Source organism: Mya arenaria, chromosome 15, assembly GCF_026914265.1.
Source record: "Mya arenaria isolate MELC-2E11 chromosome 15, ASM2691426v1".
Classification (NCBI taxonomy): Eukaryota; Metazoa; Mollusca; class Bivalvia; order Myida; family Myidae; genus Mya; species Mya arenaria.
The window spans coordinates 33814019-33834060 of NC_069136.1; the positions used below are offsets into that span (position 1 = coordinate 33814019).

The 20042-nt window shown below is 34.7% G+C and overlaps 1 protein-coding gene and 1 long non-coding RNA gene across 4 annotated transcripts in view; both read right to left on the bottom strand.

Annotated features, from left to right (window-relative positions):
• LOC128218874 (filamin-B-like) overlaps positions 1–18998 on the bottom strand; it is a 90477-nt gene extending 71479 nt beyond the window's left edge. For both annotated transcript variants that reach the window (XM_052926619.1, XM_052926618.1), the window contains exons 1-5: positions 18853–18998; positions 16167–16478; positions 1791–1980; positions 1157–1222; positions 254–467 (exon numbers count right to left, since the gene is read on the bottom strand). In XM_052926619.1, coding sequence (XP_052782579.1) covers positions 254–467; positions 1157–1222; positions 1791–1980; positions 16167–16476 — 780 coding nt within the window. In that variant the 5' untranslated portion in view covers positions 16477–16478; positions 18853–18998. The remainder of the gene's footprint in view (positions 1–253; positions 468–1156; positions 1223–1790; positions 1981–16166; positions 16479–18852) is intronic.
• Positions 7666–9557, bottom strand: LOC128218877 (uncharacterized). Of its 2 annotated transcripts, XR_008258489.1 has the most exons (3): positions 9347–9557; positions 8218–8314; positions 7666–7923 (listed from the first exon to the last, which is right to left on the bottom strand). It is a non-coding gene; the product is annotated as an uncharacterized LOC128218877 (long non-coding RNA). The 2 variants fall into 2 exon arrangements; XR_008258488.1 differs by lacking the exon at positions 9347–9557 and having other exon boundaries at positions 8218–8483.
• Positions 18999–20042: the final 1044 nt, after the last annotated feature.

Sequence of the window (20042 nt, forward strand, 5' to 3'; positions counted from 1 at the left end):
ATGACTTACAGTTTAGTTCAGTTTAATTCACAGAGATATTTTTCACCATGCAGGGCGCAAAAACTAGGACTTGACATCATTGATCGACCAAAAAAAGCCAATGAAAAAACTGATGAAAAAGTGAACAAAATATACTTACAGTGAAGTTGAAAAGACAGAGATATTTTTCATGAAGCAGCATGCAAAATGCGACTTCACATCATTGAAGACAAAAACAAAGGCAAGGGAAACAATGTGAACAAAATATGCTTACAGTGAAGTTGCTCACGGAACTATTCTTCATGAGGCGGCGCACCAAGGTCAAGGTCATATCATATCCGGGCGAGTCAAGTTTCATGAAGTAGGACAGATAGGTCATGCCTGACAACTCGTCAAGGTCAGAGCTTGATAAATCCTCCGGTCGTACGACCAGCGGAATATCGAAATGCTGTTTGGCGAGTGTCATGGCATTGCGACAATTATCCAGACTGAAAAAAAGGAAGTGGATAGAAAAAAAAATCTGGTGAAATTTAGTTTAAATTAACGATTGTGAAACCAGTTATTTCAACATCAAATTGATCATTTTCATTGACAAGATGTGACGCGAGGGTGTGGTCTTGTGGTGTGGGGACAAATGGAATACTGGAGAAAACCCATTGCGGCTTGTTGATCACAAACCAAACCCACATACACCCACATTGGGAACTAATCAAGGGCCACATTGATGAGAACCAAGATTTAGTGCTCTAACAACTGTGTTAACCTAACAATTGCAAAAAGTGCAATTTAAAAATAAAAATTCTTGGCTCTGACTGCCACAGGTCATGATTTTCTTCACATCATTGAAATAAAAGATATGATTTCAAAGCTATCAAAAAATAAATCAAATCAAAGAAACATTGTGTTGAACATTTGAATTCTTAGATAAAAGAGGAAAATGTTTACTACAATTAATAGATCAGGGCTAACATTTTTAAATTTCTTCACTGTGCATTAATTTTCATCGCACGAAGTGGAAAATGTTTCAGAATACATAATTATGTCAATCCACTGCCCAAGGCCTTAGGTGAAGAAAAACATAATACAAGAAAAAATATTCACCTTCTCCACAGGGACTGGTACTACCAGTCACGTCACAGCCAAGCACAGTCACCAAAATGTTAACAACAGTACTTACCCATCTGACCTACTTAAATGTCTCCATTCAGGGCACAGTCCCGGCTTGCAAAACTCCAATAGCGCACTGAAATTTGGTAAAAAATAATTTCAGTTTTACAAATCATTGATAATAACAGCAACCAAAGAATTTTTGATGGCCCTTTTTTTTATATATATATACAGTGGAATTTTTTTTTTTTTAAATACAGGGGCAGATCTAGGAACTCAAACCAGTAACTGGGAGGGGGGCACAATTTCATCGAGCCCCCTCAAAGCTTTTTAAATATAATTTCACTGTGGTATTGAAATAACACAAAAACGTATATGCATTTGAAGCCTTCAATCAAGAATACTTTCATACACCTTATTAAGACTTTAGTGGACATCATCATACTATTGGTATAATTGCTTTCAAGTAATTTATAGAGATTCATTTATCAGAGAAATATAAATGTCAGATACTGAATAATTCAAATAATGAATTAACAGTTTGATACGTTTCTGAAATTTTAGCCAGGTCTCACCTCCAAATCAATTTTAGCACTCACAGGGCTGGGACGATAATACACAATGATATTACCTTGATTTTTTTTCTGTGAGACATATCAAGTCATATAATTACTCTAAAGCCAAAATTCAAAGCCGCAACCTACTGTAATGCTATTCCGTCGTTCCAGTTTGATGTGAAGTTAGTGATGCCACAGTCTGGAATGACTGCCTGTAACCATGCCAACATGAGTTTCTTCGTTGGGAATTTGCTCTTTCCTATCTGGTATCGCAAAATCAGGTGCCAGATAAGGCCGAGAATCAGCTTCAGATTGCCGTTGACGATGTCCTCTGGACCTGAGAAATATACATGTTTGCATGGATAAATGCATTGTGGGCAACCATAGTATTTATTCTGTTACACTTCATTATTACATGGGGACAACTGACCGTAAAAAATCTCCTTTAAGTAAAATGCTTGAGGCAGGGGAGACAACTCTTCTTCCAATGAATTTGCAGTTAACAATTGACTACTCTTGGATGACCAAGTAGAGTCAAGTGTGTCCATTATATATGGACAAGTGGTCTAGGCTGTTGGATAATAATATATAGTGATATGATGGCCCAGTTTGATTCAAGTCAACCTTTGCCAAAATATTTTTCTTCCGGAAAACATAAGTATGAGAGTCTAGCTGTGCATTACTGACATATTGTAACCTTGCAAAACAAATTGCCTAATTGATTATTCATGATTACGATATTTTCTAAGCCAAATCAACCATGGTTACACAATGTAGCATAGTGATGGAATAAATATTGGACACAAGTTTATGAGCTCTTTATTATTTTTACTTTATCTAGTATAAACGCCCATTTTTCTACAAATGAAACCATTGGGGCCCATTCCTTATTAATCATTAAGAAATTTAACTTATAAAAATGACTGCCAAAGTTCCAATTAGTCATTAAGTGGTTTTATTAAGCGGGTAATGCGATTGGCGCATGTGCAAAGGAGTATATAGAGACATTGGCTCCAACACTCAGTTCTCCTGCCTAATGCGTATTTAAAGATTTCGTGAAGCAAAACTAAACAAGAGATGTTTGTCAAACATTATGCCCCCCCTGAGCGCCATGTTGTCAGGATTATAGGGACAATTGAATGAAATATGCATGGACCGAAATGACAGCTGATTTGTTGCTGTTTTAAGATTATGACCATTAAAGTGTGAGGATAAAGTGTGTTATGACCGTCATGACCTTTGACTCTATGAACTCAAAATCCAGTCATCAGCTGGTCACCAGAAACCTAAATGTCAAGTTTGAGGGCCATGGGTGCAGGCATTGTCAAGTTATCACAAGACAAGTTTTTTTCGTTCAAAGTCACTGTGACCTTGACCTTTGACCCCTTAAATCATAAGGGGTTATCTACAAGTCAGATGCAACTCCAAGTCAAGTCTGAAGGCCATGGGTTCAGGCATTGTTGAGTTATCACTAGGACAACCTTTTACCATTCAAGATCACTGTGACCTTGACCTTTGGCTCTATGAATCCTAAAATCAATAAGGGTGATCTACTGGTCAGGCTTAACATCCATGTCAAGTTTAATGATCAGTGGTTCAGGCATTGTTGAGATATCAGTGGGGGAAGATTTGTTAACTTTTTTGCGTTAAAGGTTACTGTGACATTGACCTTGGCCTGATGACCCCCAAAGTCGATAGGGGTCATCTACTAGGCAGGCCCAACCTTCATGTCAAGTTTGATGACCATAGGTCCAAGAATTGTCGAGTTTGCTTTCAAGGTCACTGTGACCTTGACCTTTGACCCCTAAAATCAATAGGGGTCATCTACTGGTCAGGCCCAACCTCCATGTCAAGTTTGAGGGCCATGGGTGCAGGCATTGTTGAGTTATCACTTGGACAACCTTTTATCATTCAAGGTCACTGTGACCTTGACCTTTGGCCCAATGACCCCTAAAATTAATAAGGACAATCTTCTGGCCAGGCTCAACCTCCAAATCAAGTTTGAGGGCCATGGGTGCAGCCATTGTCAAGTTATCACTCGGATAACCTTTTACCATTCCAGGTCACTGTGACCTTGACCTTTGGCCCAATGACCCCTTAAATCAATAGGGACCATCTTCTGGCCAGGCCCAACCTCCAAGTCAAGTTTGAGGGCCATGGGTGCAGGCATTGTCGAGTTATCACTCGGACAACCTTTTACCATTCCAGGTCACTGTGACCTTGACCTTCGGCCAGATGACCCCCAAAACCATAGGGGTCATCTCCTGGTCAGGCCAATTCTCCAAGTCAAGTTTGAGGGCCATGGGTGCAGGCATTGTTGAGTTATCAATCGGACAACCTTTTACTATTCAAGGTCACTGTGACCTTGACTTTTGGCCCAATGACCCCCAAAAACAATAGGGATCATCTACTGGTCAGGCCCAACCTCCAAGTCAAGTTTGAGGGCCATGGGTGCAGGCATTGTTGAGTTATCACTTGAACAACCTTTTACCATTCAAGGTCACTGTGACCTTGACCTTTGACCCATTGAGCCCAAAAAACAATAGGGGTCAGCTACTGGTCAGGCCCAACCTCCAAGTCAAGTTTGAGGGCCATGGGTGCAGGCATTGTCACGTTATCACTCGGACAACCTTTTACCATTCAAGGTCACTGTGACCTTGACCTTTGGCCTGATGACCCCCAAAAACAATAGGGGTCATCTACTGGTCAGGCCCAACCTCCATGTCAAGTTTGAGGGCCATGGGTGCAGGCATTGTTGAGTTATCACTCGGACAAGCTTAAAAATTATTTTACCATTAAAGGTCACTGTGACCTTGACCTTTGACCCGATGACCCCCAAAATCAATAGGGGTCATCTACTGGTCAGGCCCAACCTTCATGTGAAGTTTGATGACCATACGTCCAGGAATTGTTGAGTTATCACTCGGACAAGCTTTGGTCTACCGACGGACCGACCGACCGACCGACCGACCGACCGACATGCCTGTGCAAAGCAATATACCCCTCTTCTTCGAAGGGGGGCATAACAATGACTTTTACTGAGTTTGACATCATCATATCATTTGGACTTGATGTTAATTAAACTGTATATATTATGAATGGACCGTCCATAGGAATTAAGGTGCAATAATCAAACTTGATTTTCAAAATGTAATTGTCATACGTAAATAAGCCTGCAAAATTTACATGTATGCGTTGATAACAGATATGGAATGATTAACTTTTTGATTAAGAATGCACACTGTAACATCTTTTTTGCCCTTAACTACAAATATATAATGACAGCAAATGACATTGTTTTCTCCAAACTTGAGTTCGTGCAGATATTTGAACCTCTTAACCCTTTTTTTTGCCAATTATGTTAATGCACAATGACATTGAAAGCATTATAATTCCTTGGAGGTAGAAAAGATGTTTAAGATTATATTTAAAGCAATTATGTTGGGGGAATAATAAAATTGAATCATTTTCAGCTGGATGTCAAACAAAAACAAGCAAATTAGGCCTAAAAAAAAAATATGTCAGTTTCGGGTAACCCGACCCTACCTATAAAAATGCGCCGACCCTAACTATTTTTTTTCCGTTTCTGAGCAAAAAAAATATTCGTTAGCGAATGGAGAGTTACGAAGGGCGGATAAATGCAGATTTTAATCAGAGTTATTGTTTATATGATAAAACAAAGTCAGGCAATGACAGTAATGTAGGAAAGACTGCCATGTGCAAGAATACACTCTGAACTTACGACAGATTTTGAAAAAAAAAAAAAAAAAAAAAAAAAAAAAAAATCCCTACCTACCCTACCTAGAAATTTTGGGAAGGTTACCCTAAACAAACATTTTTTTTTTTGGGGGGGGGGCCTTAGTTTCATATGCAGCCAGCCTCCTCCAACCTTTTTTTGTATTCTAAAAGACAATTAAGTCTTTACCTTGTCTGTCTGTTCATTTTAAACATTGCCTTGTTGACATTTCTTGACAAAATTGGAATTCCCTATTTTAAATACAAATAAGGGCACATTTTTTCCAATCAGAGAGGCACCCCCTGCGAAAATGATGGCCAATAACCATGGACTACCATGGTAGTTCATGGTCATATGACCATGGACTACCATGGACTACCATGTTACGTCAAATGGCCGCCCCACGGTATCACACCATGGTAGACCATGATAGACCATGGTCTACCATGGTTTGATACCATGGTAGACCATGGTAGCACACCATGGTAGACCATGGTAGCACACCATGGTAGACCATGGTCATAAACCGTGGGGCGGCCATTTGACGTTACATGGTATACCATGATATATCATGAACTACCATGGTATATGACCATGAACTACCATGGTATATGACCATGAACTACCATGGTAGACCATGAACTACCATGGTAGACCATGGTCACATACCATGGTAGACCATGGTCACATACCATGGTAGACCATGGTCACATAAATAGGATTGACAACAAACTTAACAAAGATCAAAATCAGTGAAATGGAATTGTATTGATTAAAATATGTTTATGGCGTCATCTAGTTTAGCATGCCGAGTACTGTATTCTGTTGATATCCCATTTACATGTATATGAGAAGGAAAAAAAAATGTCTTATTTCTCTGCAATAGCTAACAACTTGTGCCAAACTTTGACTAGAACAAAATTATAGTATATATATATATATATATATATATATATATATATTTAGTATGATATAGGCCTCAAACTGTCCATTATGTAAAATATTGGAGCGTCTTCAATATAGTTCTTAAACTGAAACTGTTACATTTCAAGAACTTGAATTGTTCCTGCACACTTAAAGAGTAGTAAAAGTACAGTTCTTGAACAGTTCAAGAACAATTCATGCACATTTCTTAAATAGTAGTAAAAGTACAGTTCTTGAACAGTTCAAGAACAATTCATGCACATTTCTTAAAATGTTCTTATCATTTTCTAGTGGTTCTTGTACACGTTAAGAATAGATCAAGTACGGATCTAGAAATGTTCTTGCATGGATTAAAATCTTGAAATCTACCCAGTACATTCCTGACTAGATGTGATAACAATTGTTAAACAATAACGTTTTAGGAACAAATCTTGAACAATTGTTACATTATAACTTTCTTGTTTAAAATGTCAACCACTATTATGAAAGAAATAGTCAACAAGAAAATTGAAAACACTTTCTTATAAGCTCCAGTTTTAGGTAACCAATTTCAATTCTTCATGAAAAGTAGATTACTTTTCTTAACTGCTTCTGTTTTACCACAATGAACATTTTTTTCATTTATGATTATGTATTAAAGTTACAAGTATTGCTCACATTTTACTGCGCTTATGCTGTATGAACGCAGTAGGGTAAGAAAGCAAATGACCCAAGATGCTCTAACATGCTTTATGAAATTTGCTCACATGCCCTACTGCGCTCTTACAGCATAGACGCAAGTAAAACTGTTATCTCTCCTTAATTATATCATTATATTTTTCAAACATGTACTTTTAACCAATGTGCATAAAAACATGGATAAAAAATTCAAACTCACACAGTTGATAAAGTTATTGTATTTAAGAAACAAAAAGTATGCACCTGTACATTAATGGTTCTTAAAGGTAATTCTGGAGTTTAAATGCATAGTTATTAATGACTTAATTTTTGGCATCAGCGCGCCAAACTCAGTTTTGTATTTACTGATAAAAGTTAGTCATACAGTTGTTATTTTGATTCTAGAACGACAGCGTATTAATTGATTCGCATTTATCATTTTCCATGTATCGAGCTTCTTTAGTCCAGCAAATTACTTATCCATGTCAGTGACGTCAAGCGTTTGATGAGAATAACATGAACTATTCATGAATGACAATTTTGACAAATCATGTTCATGAACTCCCACTAAGTTCATGAACTCCTGCTTAGTAAATGAACTTGACAGTTCATGAACATTATTTTTCCAAAATGTCATTCATGAACTAAATTCATGAATAGTTAATGTCATTCGACACAAGGTGATAATTTCATCATTACTACACATCCATTTATAACAGTTTTAATTTCTTATGACGCATATAAACACAATTAGTAAGAAACCATTGAATTGCTCATTTCAGTCCTTGACATTTACATCTAGTCTCTGTACCCAGGTCCCTTTTCCTTATACACTTGATGATGAAACGCATCTGCGAAAAGATTTTTTGCAGTCATTCTTTGCATGATTGTTTTTGTTGAAGTGGTCTTTTCTTAACTCTGGAAGCCTTTCGTTGTCTAAGACTTTGACATCCATCTTCCAACCTGAAAAATATTTCTTTTATTTATTTGTACTGCCAACATTTTCAAATAACTAACGGCCAGTTGGTTATCAAATCAGTGCGAATTAAGATTTCAATGTTGCAGGTATATAAATTAATGATAGCTTATTTAATTCTTTCGAACCAAAGAGCTCAAATTTATTGAGTCTGATTTTTTTTAAAGATTCTCATTAGTGTTTGTCTGTTACATATAAAATCCACTCCACACATCCAACCATATTGTTTTCAAAACCAGAATGAAAATCTTACCATTTGCTTTAAAAAATAGTCTACTCACTGATGGATTTGACAATTTACGGCTTTGAATGTTTTTCTCCTTCACTGGTTGATTCGTTTGAGGACTGATGATTTATTTGTTAGCTCCTTTGGGTTGGCTAAAATAGACGAAACAACATTTCAGACACTTAACCATAATTTGCTTGCATAGTGGTTATTTAAAAGGTCAAGGGTTGGTAGCGATGCAAAAGTCCATTGAAGGACCAAAATTTAAAAATGTTAAAAAAATCAATTTCTTCTTAGTTTTGAGGTTCAATATTTAACAAGCATGATTCATACCCATTTATCCATTGCAACATGAGAAGCTGTAATTAGGATTTGAGCATATTTTATGATATAAGATTTTATCAGATTTCAAATCAAAAAGCTATATTGTCTTTTAACATAAAGAGTATATTTGTGACTGAGTCGAAGTTATTGAAACTGTCCAATCAACAATGTCTTTGTTTTGATTGCAGCTATATTTAAAAAGATATTAACATATTTGTAACCCGGAAATGATCTCTCATCCACTACTTTTCATTATTAACCTAAAGAACTTTTATTTTTTATTTGACAAGATATAATAACGAACTCACAACATTGTTAAATAGGTAGTCTGGAGCATTTTGACATGAAAACAAAGTGATAATGTCAACAGACTTTTTAGAATAAATGTGAAAGTTTTTTTATAAAAAATATTAATATTCTAATATAAAATTTGTTAACTCCCTACTTACATGTCGCCAAAAATATATGTTTCACTCCCCTAAAAGATCGTTCCTCAAACAATAAAAACTTTTTGAAAGGTTTTAGTTTTTGACCTTCCCCACCCACTTTTGCATCGCTGCCGGCCCATTACAATTGATCCTTTTTCTCGACAAAAATAGCTTACCAACGTTAAGAAACAAATTTAAAAGCTGCTTTAATATATATATAAATTAAGTATTAGCTGAACGCTAGCCAAAAACAAGCATTTAACTGTGTTTCTACACAAACGTATTTCGTATGTTTGTCGCGAAAATGTATTACAACAAAACATATTTGCTCATTACTTCAAAATGTTGCTATGTTATTTTAAACAATAATATTAGCGTAAAAGATCGTTATAAACGTTACTGAATTATACTCCTTACATCGCTTGAACTTACCTTAAATAAACGAAACAAGACATCAGTTTATTTGGCGCATTATTTCGACAAAAATGGCGGGCGTTCGAAACTATCTCCGCCAGTGAAGAGCGTTTCGTCTTAAATGCGTAACCGTTAGAATATAGTTATATAGCTACGTTAGAATATGGCTATAGTATTTTGTAAATATTATATTTAACCGGTTTAACAACTAATTAACCAGTGTTGACCACAGGTGCTCGTCACATTGCCTGGATACAGTAATTTTATATAAAATAAAAAAAAAAAATTATTATTTTTTTTTTTTTTTTTTTTGACAAGATAGTGAATATATGTCATTTTAAAAAATATTCCACATTTTTCATGAAAAAAAGTTACTAATAACTTGACAAAATCTTGACAAAAAATAAATAAATAAATCTATTAAAAAAATATATATATAAAAAATATAAATTACTGTATCCAGGCAAGGTGACCAGCAATCCATGGCACCTTACATGATACATATGATATATGTGGTGCTTTAATTAAAATAAATTTAATTTTAATGTTCATGTTATTTTGATATGGAATTTTCTTTACGTTTGTTATTTTTTATTTATAATCTTTGGGTTATAACTGGGCCAAATGTGTTACACTAAATGCACCAGCCAGTTGTAACCACAGCTACCTCAACTTCCTGCCTGTTGCTGATGCAACTACTTGTTTTTGTACAAGTTTCCTTTCAAAGACATATGCAGAACATTTTAAGAACTTGCCATGTTCATAAGCTGTTCCTATGATGTGCCAAATTGTTTAAAAAGAACATTTCAAGAACATATTAAGAACATAAAAGTTCATAAACTATTCTTTAAATGTGCCAACTTGTCTTTATGAACAGTTCAAGAACATTTTAAGTGCAAACACTATTCATGAACTGTTCTTATATTGTACTTAAGACTTTAATATAGAACAGTATTAGAACAACAATAGTCTTTAAAAAATTCAAGAACTGTTCTTAAAAAGTATTCTTGAACTGTTCAAGTACAACTGTTCTTAAAAGTGATCAGTTACTGTTCTAGTACAGTTTTGCATAGTTCTTGAACAGTAATTAAACACAAGAACATCATTTCACAGAGGAATGGAGCATAGATGCTCATTAATGAGCAAATGCTCTATTTCCCACAAATTGTTTTCAAAGGTTTTCAAATTTGGCATTCTTCCTTTCCAATAGATATTCTTCCTTTCCATCAGATGCTTTCGTTGTGGATGAGTCTAAAATTAGCAGAACAGCTGGTAAAGGGTTAATACTGAAACACAACTTCTGTTGTTGACAAGTTGTGTGTTTACTAAATATCAGTAAAGAATAAGACCACATTTATTAAGTTGCTATTTCTGTTATTTACCAAAATCAACAAATCATTTTTAGACTTATCCAAAGTAAATAATCAGATAAAAAAGGATGATGGTAGACTATGGTAAACTGTCACAGTGGCTGACCATGGTCAACCTTGGTGTACCATGGTAGACCATGGTTGAAATGGTGACTCTCGGAGTAAAACTTTTGTACCATGGTCTACTGTGGGGTTTTTCACGGTACTTGATGGTTGACCTTCAAAAACCATGGTATACCATGGTGATCTTTTTTTGTACCATGGTAGACCATGGTCGACCATGGTCAAACCATGGTATACCATGGTGATATTTTTTTGTACCATGGTAGACCATGGTCGACCACGGTCGACCATGGTAGACCATGGTCGACCATGGTCGACCGTGGTCCAGGCAATGATTTTCCCATGGTACTTGATGGTTAACCATGATAAAACATGGTTGACCGTCAAAAACTGTCAAAAACCGTGGGGACCATGGTCGACCATGGTCATTATTTCGCCGGGGACCAGTCGATTTCAGGCCCAACCAATCGATTTTTATTTTAATCGATCATCGAAACAATCAATAATTGCTTTAAATATTATCTTAAACATCAGTTTTCTACCTCCAAGGAATTGTATGTCACGCTACCATATTACATGATTATGTTTTATAAAACTTGCCGAGATTCTCCTGTTCTTACCAAAATTCAATTAAAACTTTACAAGGATTCATTTATCACTAACTTCATCTCTAAAGAATTAGTAATATATTTCATTGCGCCCTTCCCAAAATATAATTGGCAAATTTGAAACTGTGTAATAGATTGTAAAGGATATGACAAGGTAGGGTGTCGTATTGCAGAATTTCTTTATTCAGCATTTAACGGCCTTTAAGTTTAAGACTTTATACAAACAGATCTGTGAAGCAGGCGAACATAATTATTTACATTTTATTTAAGAATTCACTTGACATACTCTGTCTGACATTCTCCGGTGCTAAATTATTTTGAAATTCATTTTATTTCTTCAGTTTTGAATGTTCATAATAGCAGTCAGGCTTAACATTTAAAGGTGCATTTATTTTATATATTAAAATGTAGAATATTCTAAGATGCACAAAATAAAAACATTAATTTTAATGCATTATTGTGGTTTACTCGATCATTTGACTTAGATTTAATAATCAAAACAAACATTATAAAAGCATATTGATTTGTGAACAAATAAAAAACACGATATTTTGGCGCTTTTTTAACAGTGTAATTTGTGGCTACATTGTACATAGCAATTATAATTAAGTGATTGCGCAATTAAAACCCCATTTATAAAGGCTTTTTTAAAGTCATAAAGTTAAATGGGTTAAATGTATTTAAATGGATTAGATTTAATATGTTTCTTATGAACATGAGCATCTATCAGGACTAACTAATAGTGCATTTAATAGTTTGTTTGGTAATTTCTTACCAATATTTTGGGGTAAATTTAAGTCAGTAGTTGTTTGTTTGTTCGTGTTTTTTTTAAATTCTCAATCCCTAACTTCCCTCAAGAAAAAAATGGAAAAAAGTCTCACCACGTGAGAGGCTATAAGGTCATGGGTGTTTTTGTGAATTACTATATAGGTATGAGGAAACGCCAAACAAAACATTAATTTGAATTCAGATTAGATTTTTGGCTACACATTAGCATGAATTCTGACTCAATTTTTCAGCATCAAATCGTTTTTAACATGCCCTTTTTTATAAAATAGAGTTTAAGCAAGCCCGCAAAGAATATAACCAGCGCAGGGCAGGCTGCAACTTGTGCTAATTTCCATCATTAATATAGTCTGCATGTGTTACCAAATTTCATTAAGAATAGAAAGCTCAGGTATTAAATCTTATGAAATCTTAAAATTGCATTACCAAAAATTATGCAATAAAACAGCCACAATTGTTCAAAACATTTAGTTTTGAAAATTAATTGTGCATAATGTCATAATTTATTGGTAATTTATTCGCTAAAATGATGACTGCAATTTTTTGGCAGGGAAATTAAACACTTTATGGGCACAATTAATTGTAATAAATAACAAAATGTGAGGAACATCATGCTCTAAGCTAAAGCATAAAATAAGCTTCTGGTTTCACTGCTAACATATAAGGATTTTATTGGAAAATTATATATAAAGGTTAAGGTAATGCACGAGTCAATTGTAACCACGCCCCCCCCCCCACCCACCAGGTCAAGGGGTATACCAGGGATAGCGGGGGAAATGGGCCCAGTTTTTATCTTTCAGGTGTCCCCCGCAGTGCCGAGTGAATGCGGTGGTTTTGTTTCCGCTCCGAAAATAGCGCAGAATCAGCCTCAGGTTTCCCAGGTGGCGGGGGCATTTGGCGGGGATTTTACCAGCAGTTTGTCCCCGCAGGCCGGGAAGTATCCTCAGGATCGCTGGACCAAAGTCAAATTCTCCGCTATTCCCTGGGTCCCTGGGGGGGGGGGGGGGGGGGGGGGGGGGAGGGCGTGGTTACAAATGACTGGTGCATAACTGATTATTATGGGTTATTTTCAAACTTATAACCTTCACAGTTTCACCACGTCACCCTTATTTTAGGGTTCGTTGGAAAACCGGGAACATTTTTAACCTATACTTTTTGGAAATAAAAGCATCCTTAAAAACAATTAAAGAAGTTTTTTATGGTTGAAAGGTTCTTTGTGTTAATTGTATTCAATGCTTGTAAACTAAGCATACACTTCCAATTAATAGCATTTATACACCAGATAATGAATGTCCGTAATTACTGAATGACGAAATGTTGACAAATTACGCTCGCTGTAAGGTATATCACATAAAGTATTAAATTTTCCCTTTAGAGCTTTCTTTAAAGTTCTTACATTAATTTAAAGGTGAGCATTATCGGTTGATGCAAAAAAAAATGTCAATTTTAATACATTATAATGTTTAACTCATTTGACAGTAAAGATAAAATAAAAATAAACAACATGAATTAGGTACAGGTGAAAAAATATATTAACCTTTATAAAAAAAATTTTAATTAAAAGCTATAATGGCCATAAATTTCCCAGTTGTTTCAAACGCTAATGTTTTTTTATCTTTACCTTAATCATAATTATGCTGATTTACATGTACCGGGTATCATTAAATTTAAACACCACAATATATTTAAATGAATTTTTTTTTTGCATCAGCCTAATTTGTGTGCCTTTAATTGTGAACAAGGAAAACTGTACAGCTGAATGTGCGTTGTATATACATTGTCCAATTTGGTTTTAGTGACTAAATTTGAATGAAATTCTTCAGAATACATGCAACCTTCATTCTTATATAATAGCCAATGAAATTGCCTTCATTAAGTACTAAGCTTTAATTATCATTAAGCATTTCACATTTCGTAAGAGTTCTTTTTTATGGTCCACCTCGAGGGGTAAAAGCGAAAAGATTATTAGATTGAGTGACATTAAGTAAAGAAGATTTTGGCTTTTACCCCTCGACCAACTGCCACTCATCCGATACACATTATTCCCTGCGTCAGATTTTGCATTTACAATGTGTAAGCCATGAATAAGGTTGTATTCTAATAGTCAGTTAGATGACCTGAAGTAATATCTAAATCATTAAGAAGGGATTGCTCGCTATGCTCAATCTTGATCATTAAGATCTTACTTCATGCTATCTAACTATTCCTTTATTCAAAAGTGTTTAACTAAAAAAAAAATCTTAATGACTAAGATGGGCAGAGCTAGCTTCGATGAAAGTGAGCTCGCCTTTCTTAGTCATTGAAATTTTACACACTACGATCGATTTACATCAAAACATGTTTTCATCTTTTAAGTTGTAAAATGCATTTCTTAATTGCAGCTTAGAATAAGGCCGCATGGCTGTAAATGTTCTTTATAATCAAATGTGTGATTAACTCAAAAGTTTACATGAAATTGTGGAAGAAAATGCATTTAACTCACAAGCTTTAATTGAATAACGTCATACAATGCTATCTGATATTTTATACCAGCCAAAACTTTGCCTTCGTTTTCAGTATATTCGGGGGCTTTTTAACATACAGAACTGTTTATATATAGGACTCAAAATGGAGGATGTGGACAGAAACTCACAATTTGTCATCTTTCAGATTCTAACTCATTTTCTTTGTATTTGTTACACAGGATCAGGGTAGAAAATGAAGTATTCAGTATGAAAGGCGGGGGGAGGGGGAGGGGAGGGGTGGGGATCAGAAATTCTTTAAAAAAAGTAAAAAGATCAGTTTGAAATTATGTTGTTTCTTCAACTCACATGCATCTTAAATCACTGCATTTCATTCAGATTCTTGAAGCAGGCCCTGATATCTTCTTTCTCGAAGCATTACTTCTGTCGAACCAATTACATTAAATATGTACGGTTGCGATATCGGGGTGAATACCGCAAAATAAATAATTCATTCATCAGAAAAGAAGAAAAATTCTATAGCAATCCCCAATATCTTAAACAAACATGGGTAACACATTCATTAAATATTTATAATACTTTACACACTTGTAACCAAGTGGTTAATCATCATCGGGGACTAATTCATTATTTATATTAGGGATATGATTCCATCACGATTCCACTAAGATTGTTCATTTTGTTTTAAAGTGCTGACTTTTTTATCTACAATATTAATGTTCATTTTTAAAAGTCAGGTTTTTAACTTGGCAACGTTTTATAGCTGATATTAGCTGCTATGTTTACAAAAAGTATGGGTGGGGGGGGGTTTCACAAATGCTGAGCAAAAAATATTCCAATGAGAAATTCTATAAAAAAAAATAAAATATTAAAATGAATTTCTGTTTGAAAGCCCCCACCCCTTAACCCTGTAGTTTAGTGTTGCAAAAAATGTAACAAGATACAAAAGCCAACAAATAAATGGTAAAAAAAAGAATTTGAGTAAATAACATGCGCATAAGTATTTATAAAAAATTCCGAACTCAGGGTTTATAATACAAATAAATTGGCTCATCTTCCAAAAATAACGAAAACAATCAATATAATGTAAAGCAACTACTTAAAATGCATTTTTTTCAAGCAATTAAAAATGGCAGTAGGAAGTTTATGATATCAAAATATAAAGTAACTAATCCATAAAAAGATTGTCTTATCTCGGCACTTGATTCATAAAATACGGGGAGCTACAATTATTTAGTTCACATTCCAGTATTATCAAATTCGATTCATAGAGCACTTGAGAGATCATAATGAAATTTATGATGAAATATGTCTTTTTTTTGTAATAGTAAAAATAGGACAAGTTGTGTTAGATAGGGTGGAGGGTGCAAAGCGATAATAATATCATTTTATTTTGTGTGAACTTTGTTACTTTTTTTTTTAATTTGTGATAAAAAGTGGTTATTTTTTTCTAAATGTGAATGATGCCCATTTTTAGCCCTTAATTTAATTTTTAAGGCAGCGAAAAAAACTACCTTATTTTTGTCAATTTTTTAAAAATAAAACATACCGATGTTAACGAGCTTGATGTTGTCATTTGCGATTGCTTGCAGAGCTTCTGCGACGTTGGCCAGCTGCTGATGCTGATTTCGCACGTTCTTTATCATGCGAATCCGTTTACCCTGTAAAGCTTGAATTAGCGCACACAGTTTGACTCCGCTATCAAAATCTTCCTCCAAATTGTCCACCTCAAGTCCGCCGGATCGAAGTTGCTCATTGACCCAATTTCTGAATGTGTTCTCTTGAATCAGGATCCATTTGTCCACCCCGGCCTGGGCCGCATGGCCTTTCAAAGACCTCGCGATGTTGATCGACTCCATTCCTGAAAACGTAACATAAATGCACTTATATAATATATGTATTAGTAACCTGAAGGGCTAGACACCTGTTTCATTTAAGGATCTTAAAGGCACACAAAGATTTTTTTTAATTTTTATGAACTATTAGTTTTACAGATTTGACTATAACATGATTGATGCTCTCAATGGGGTCGATGCCCACGCATGATTTTTGATTTCAATATTTACATTGGTTAGAGATGACAGAGTATTGTGCAGGTTAAAAAATAGTAACTTAATAAATTAGAATCAACAATGACACAAACGCATTCATAAACCGGTTTTGAAGTTCAACTATGACTTAAACATGCGTCACAATCAAGCATATTAGTTCCATTTACTGCACATGTTACCTACGCATGCATTTAGGACCATTAGCTGTGTCATATCATAATCATTTCTCTCCCATTAATATTCCTAAAAATCATAATACTGTTTCCAGGAGAGGATCTAGAATTTTACTTAAATTACCAGATGCGCCCCTCCCTCAGAACCAGTGTTTTTAAAAGGGTGTGGGGGGGGGGGGGGTGCGTATTGTATTACTTTTGTCCTTCTATATGTATATTTAAATAACTTAAAGATTGATGAATCCTTAGCCAAAAGACAGGAACAGATGTCACAGTTTAAATGCAATCTCAGGCTTTTAACGATGCTACAAATCAAAGGCCCCCAGTGGACCCCCAGGGTATTAAGTCTAGAGGTTTTATTCATTCATGCCCCTGGCTAAATTGGAACAATAAACTGATAAATTATAAATCTGTTATTTTACTTTATCAAAAACACACAAACTTTATCAAAACATAATACAGGGGTGTACCTAGGCATACTCCATTACGCCCAGGCGTACAAATGAATTAAGGTTCCCGCGAAATGTCCAGTAAGAAGTCCCACGTCAGGGATATCAGTCCCACTGTGACCAACCCCATAAATCATATAGGGACCAGAATATAGAAATTACCTTTACTTATTTCACAGTTCTCAAGTGTACGGGTGTACAATTCAAAATGCTTCAGGTACGCCCCTTATATATGCATAACAAATAGCAGAATTTAGAGACCTCAGAATAAAGTTTTATTTTTAAGACAATGAAAAACACTATCAAAATGACATGCAGGAGAAATTTCTGAATTTAAGATAATAAAAACAACAACAAAAATGTTGTTTTTTGGTACACATCATTGAATACTATGCAATATGTTCTATTATCAATTAATTAGAAACAATATTGTTCTTTTCAATTGAAAATTCCAATGCTTAGGTTATTTTGGGAAAGAGTATCTTAAGTGCTTTTAAATATTGAATAATCAAAATCATGTCATATCATGTGTATACTTAACAGTTTCTTTTTTTTGAATAGCACATATACTATTAGTATTATAAATTCATAATTTTAGACATTATTTAACGCTGCTTTCACAACTCTTAGGGCCCCGGCCTCCGTTCACAAAGGATGACAGAAAATAGCACTGCAACAATTATGTACCTTGTATCACTCAAGATAACACAAAATCCAATTTATCAATTACATGTACATGAAGCCAATATATGATAAGTGTTCAGCGATATTTTCTTATCATTTTGACATTTGTTCTGTATACCTATTTTTAAATACCATCTCGAATCTGCGCAGTACAAAAATCTTCAAAAGACTATATGGCGTGCATTTAGGCCGACTTGTAACATGAAAGGGTTATCAGTAACTTTGGGACGCGTGTCAACCATTCCCAAAAAGAATTTTATGTTACCGATGTTGCTGACCTCTTTTGTTATGTTTTGATGGTATTTAAAAAAAAAGAATTATAATAAACAATTTGAAGCAATCATATTGGCTGCCAGCCGGTTCTTATTGAGAACGATGCATGTGTATGTTATTTATTACCCATAAATGATTATACATGTGCACGAATACACGTGCAGAATTCCCTTCTTCAACTGTACAATGTGATTTTTTTGGCTTGTTTTATTGTGCCAGTAATTCACTTCACCAAAACATAAACCTACCACCAAATGAAAAATTACAATACACACCTTAGCCCCTGGCAGATTGCTCAAAATGTTACCGTGACCGTCTATATTTATAAATAAATACATGTAAATCATACATAGTAAAAATAAATAACAATGTGCAATGCTGCGCTGAAAACAAATCAGAAGTTTATGAATTTAATGTTTTAATTAATAGTCAATTGATGTATATATATATATATATATATATATATATATACATGTCACCAAAAAATTGTACATGTAAACAATTGTTACTCTAAATGGGCAAATAACAAACCAATTAACTCCCAATGTTCATTTTCTTCCAATAAGCAATGATGAATAAATAATCAACTTTATAAATGAACGCACCTGTAATATTACACTTGAATTAGATGACCCCGATATAAACTCCTCAAATGTCCAGTTTTTGTCCAAAATTTCTCACGGGGTGTGACCACAATGCTAATGCATGCTGTCATTCATTCAAAACACAGTTGACACGGTTTTGTATATTGAAAAACCGGTTTCCTCTGATGCTATTTTTAGAAGTTTACCGTCACAGGTGAGTGCATCGTGCGCTCACCATTTTGTTTACATTACAGTAATTAATAAAACAAAAACTCGATTACAGAACAAGTCTTGTGTTAATATCATATTTTTAATGCAAAAGAGTAGGTTTAATAGCTCGGTTTACCTCTTTTTCTGAAATATTTGACGAAATAAATATTTTCTTTTCTTTTCTATTTTGTTTATTTAAAGGGAGGCAAATGTGTACTTAAACAATTATGTAAATGAAACGCGGTATTCTCCCCTATACCCTAACTGTTGCGGACTTTACCCCGGGGGACCCGGGGGCGGCTTACATACATGTACCTAGGGGATTTAGACATAAATCGGTTAAAATCGATTATATTGCACGTACCTATAAAGGAAATAGTTTGCCAGCCATCCACCGACAGATGACTAATTCTTTAAACAAAAGCTACAACATGTGGCCCAAAGCACAAGGTCAGGGTGCGTTGTTTTGACACACCCATTTGACCACGCCCCCCATTTTTCATTTTAGAATCCCAGACTTGTTCATTATTAATAAGTCTGGAATAAAAACAATATAGGGGAGGGGCGTAGTCAAAGGGGTGTGTCAAAACTACGCACCGTGTCCCTGTGGCTCCCATACTGTTATAAATGGCTATGGAAAATCATTCGTTGTGTATTAAGTATATATTTTTAAGTGATGCGTTTTATTAAAATAAAGGATGCAATCTTCAATAATATTATTGATAAGCACTGGGGCTCTATTCATAAATCTTTGGAAAGAGCAATTTCTTGCGTAAATATCTGCACACCTATGGTAAAAGATTGCTGACAAAAGATCAGATCGCAGATTTCCATACTTTCGTTCGAAAATTAATGTTTTATGGTTTAAACCGTTACTAAACGTTTAAGAAATGTGCATAAAACATCATTTTTTTAACTAAAATATAAAAATCTGCGATCTTATTTTTGTCAGCATTCTTACATAACAGGTTTCCATGCATTTTCCCAAAAAAATGGCTTGT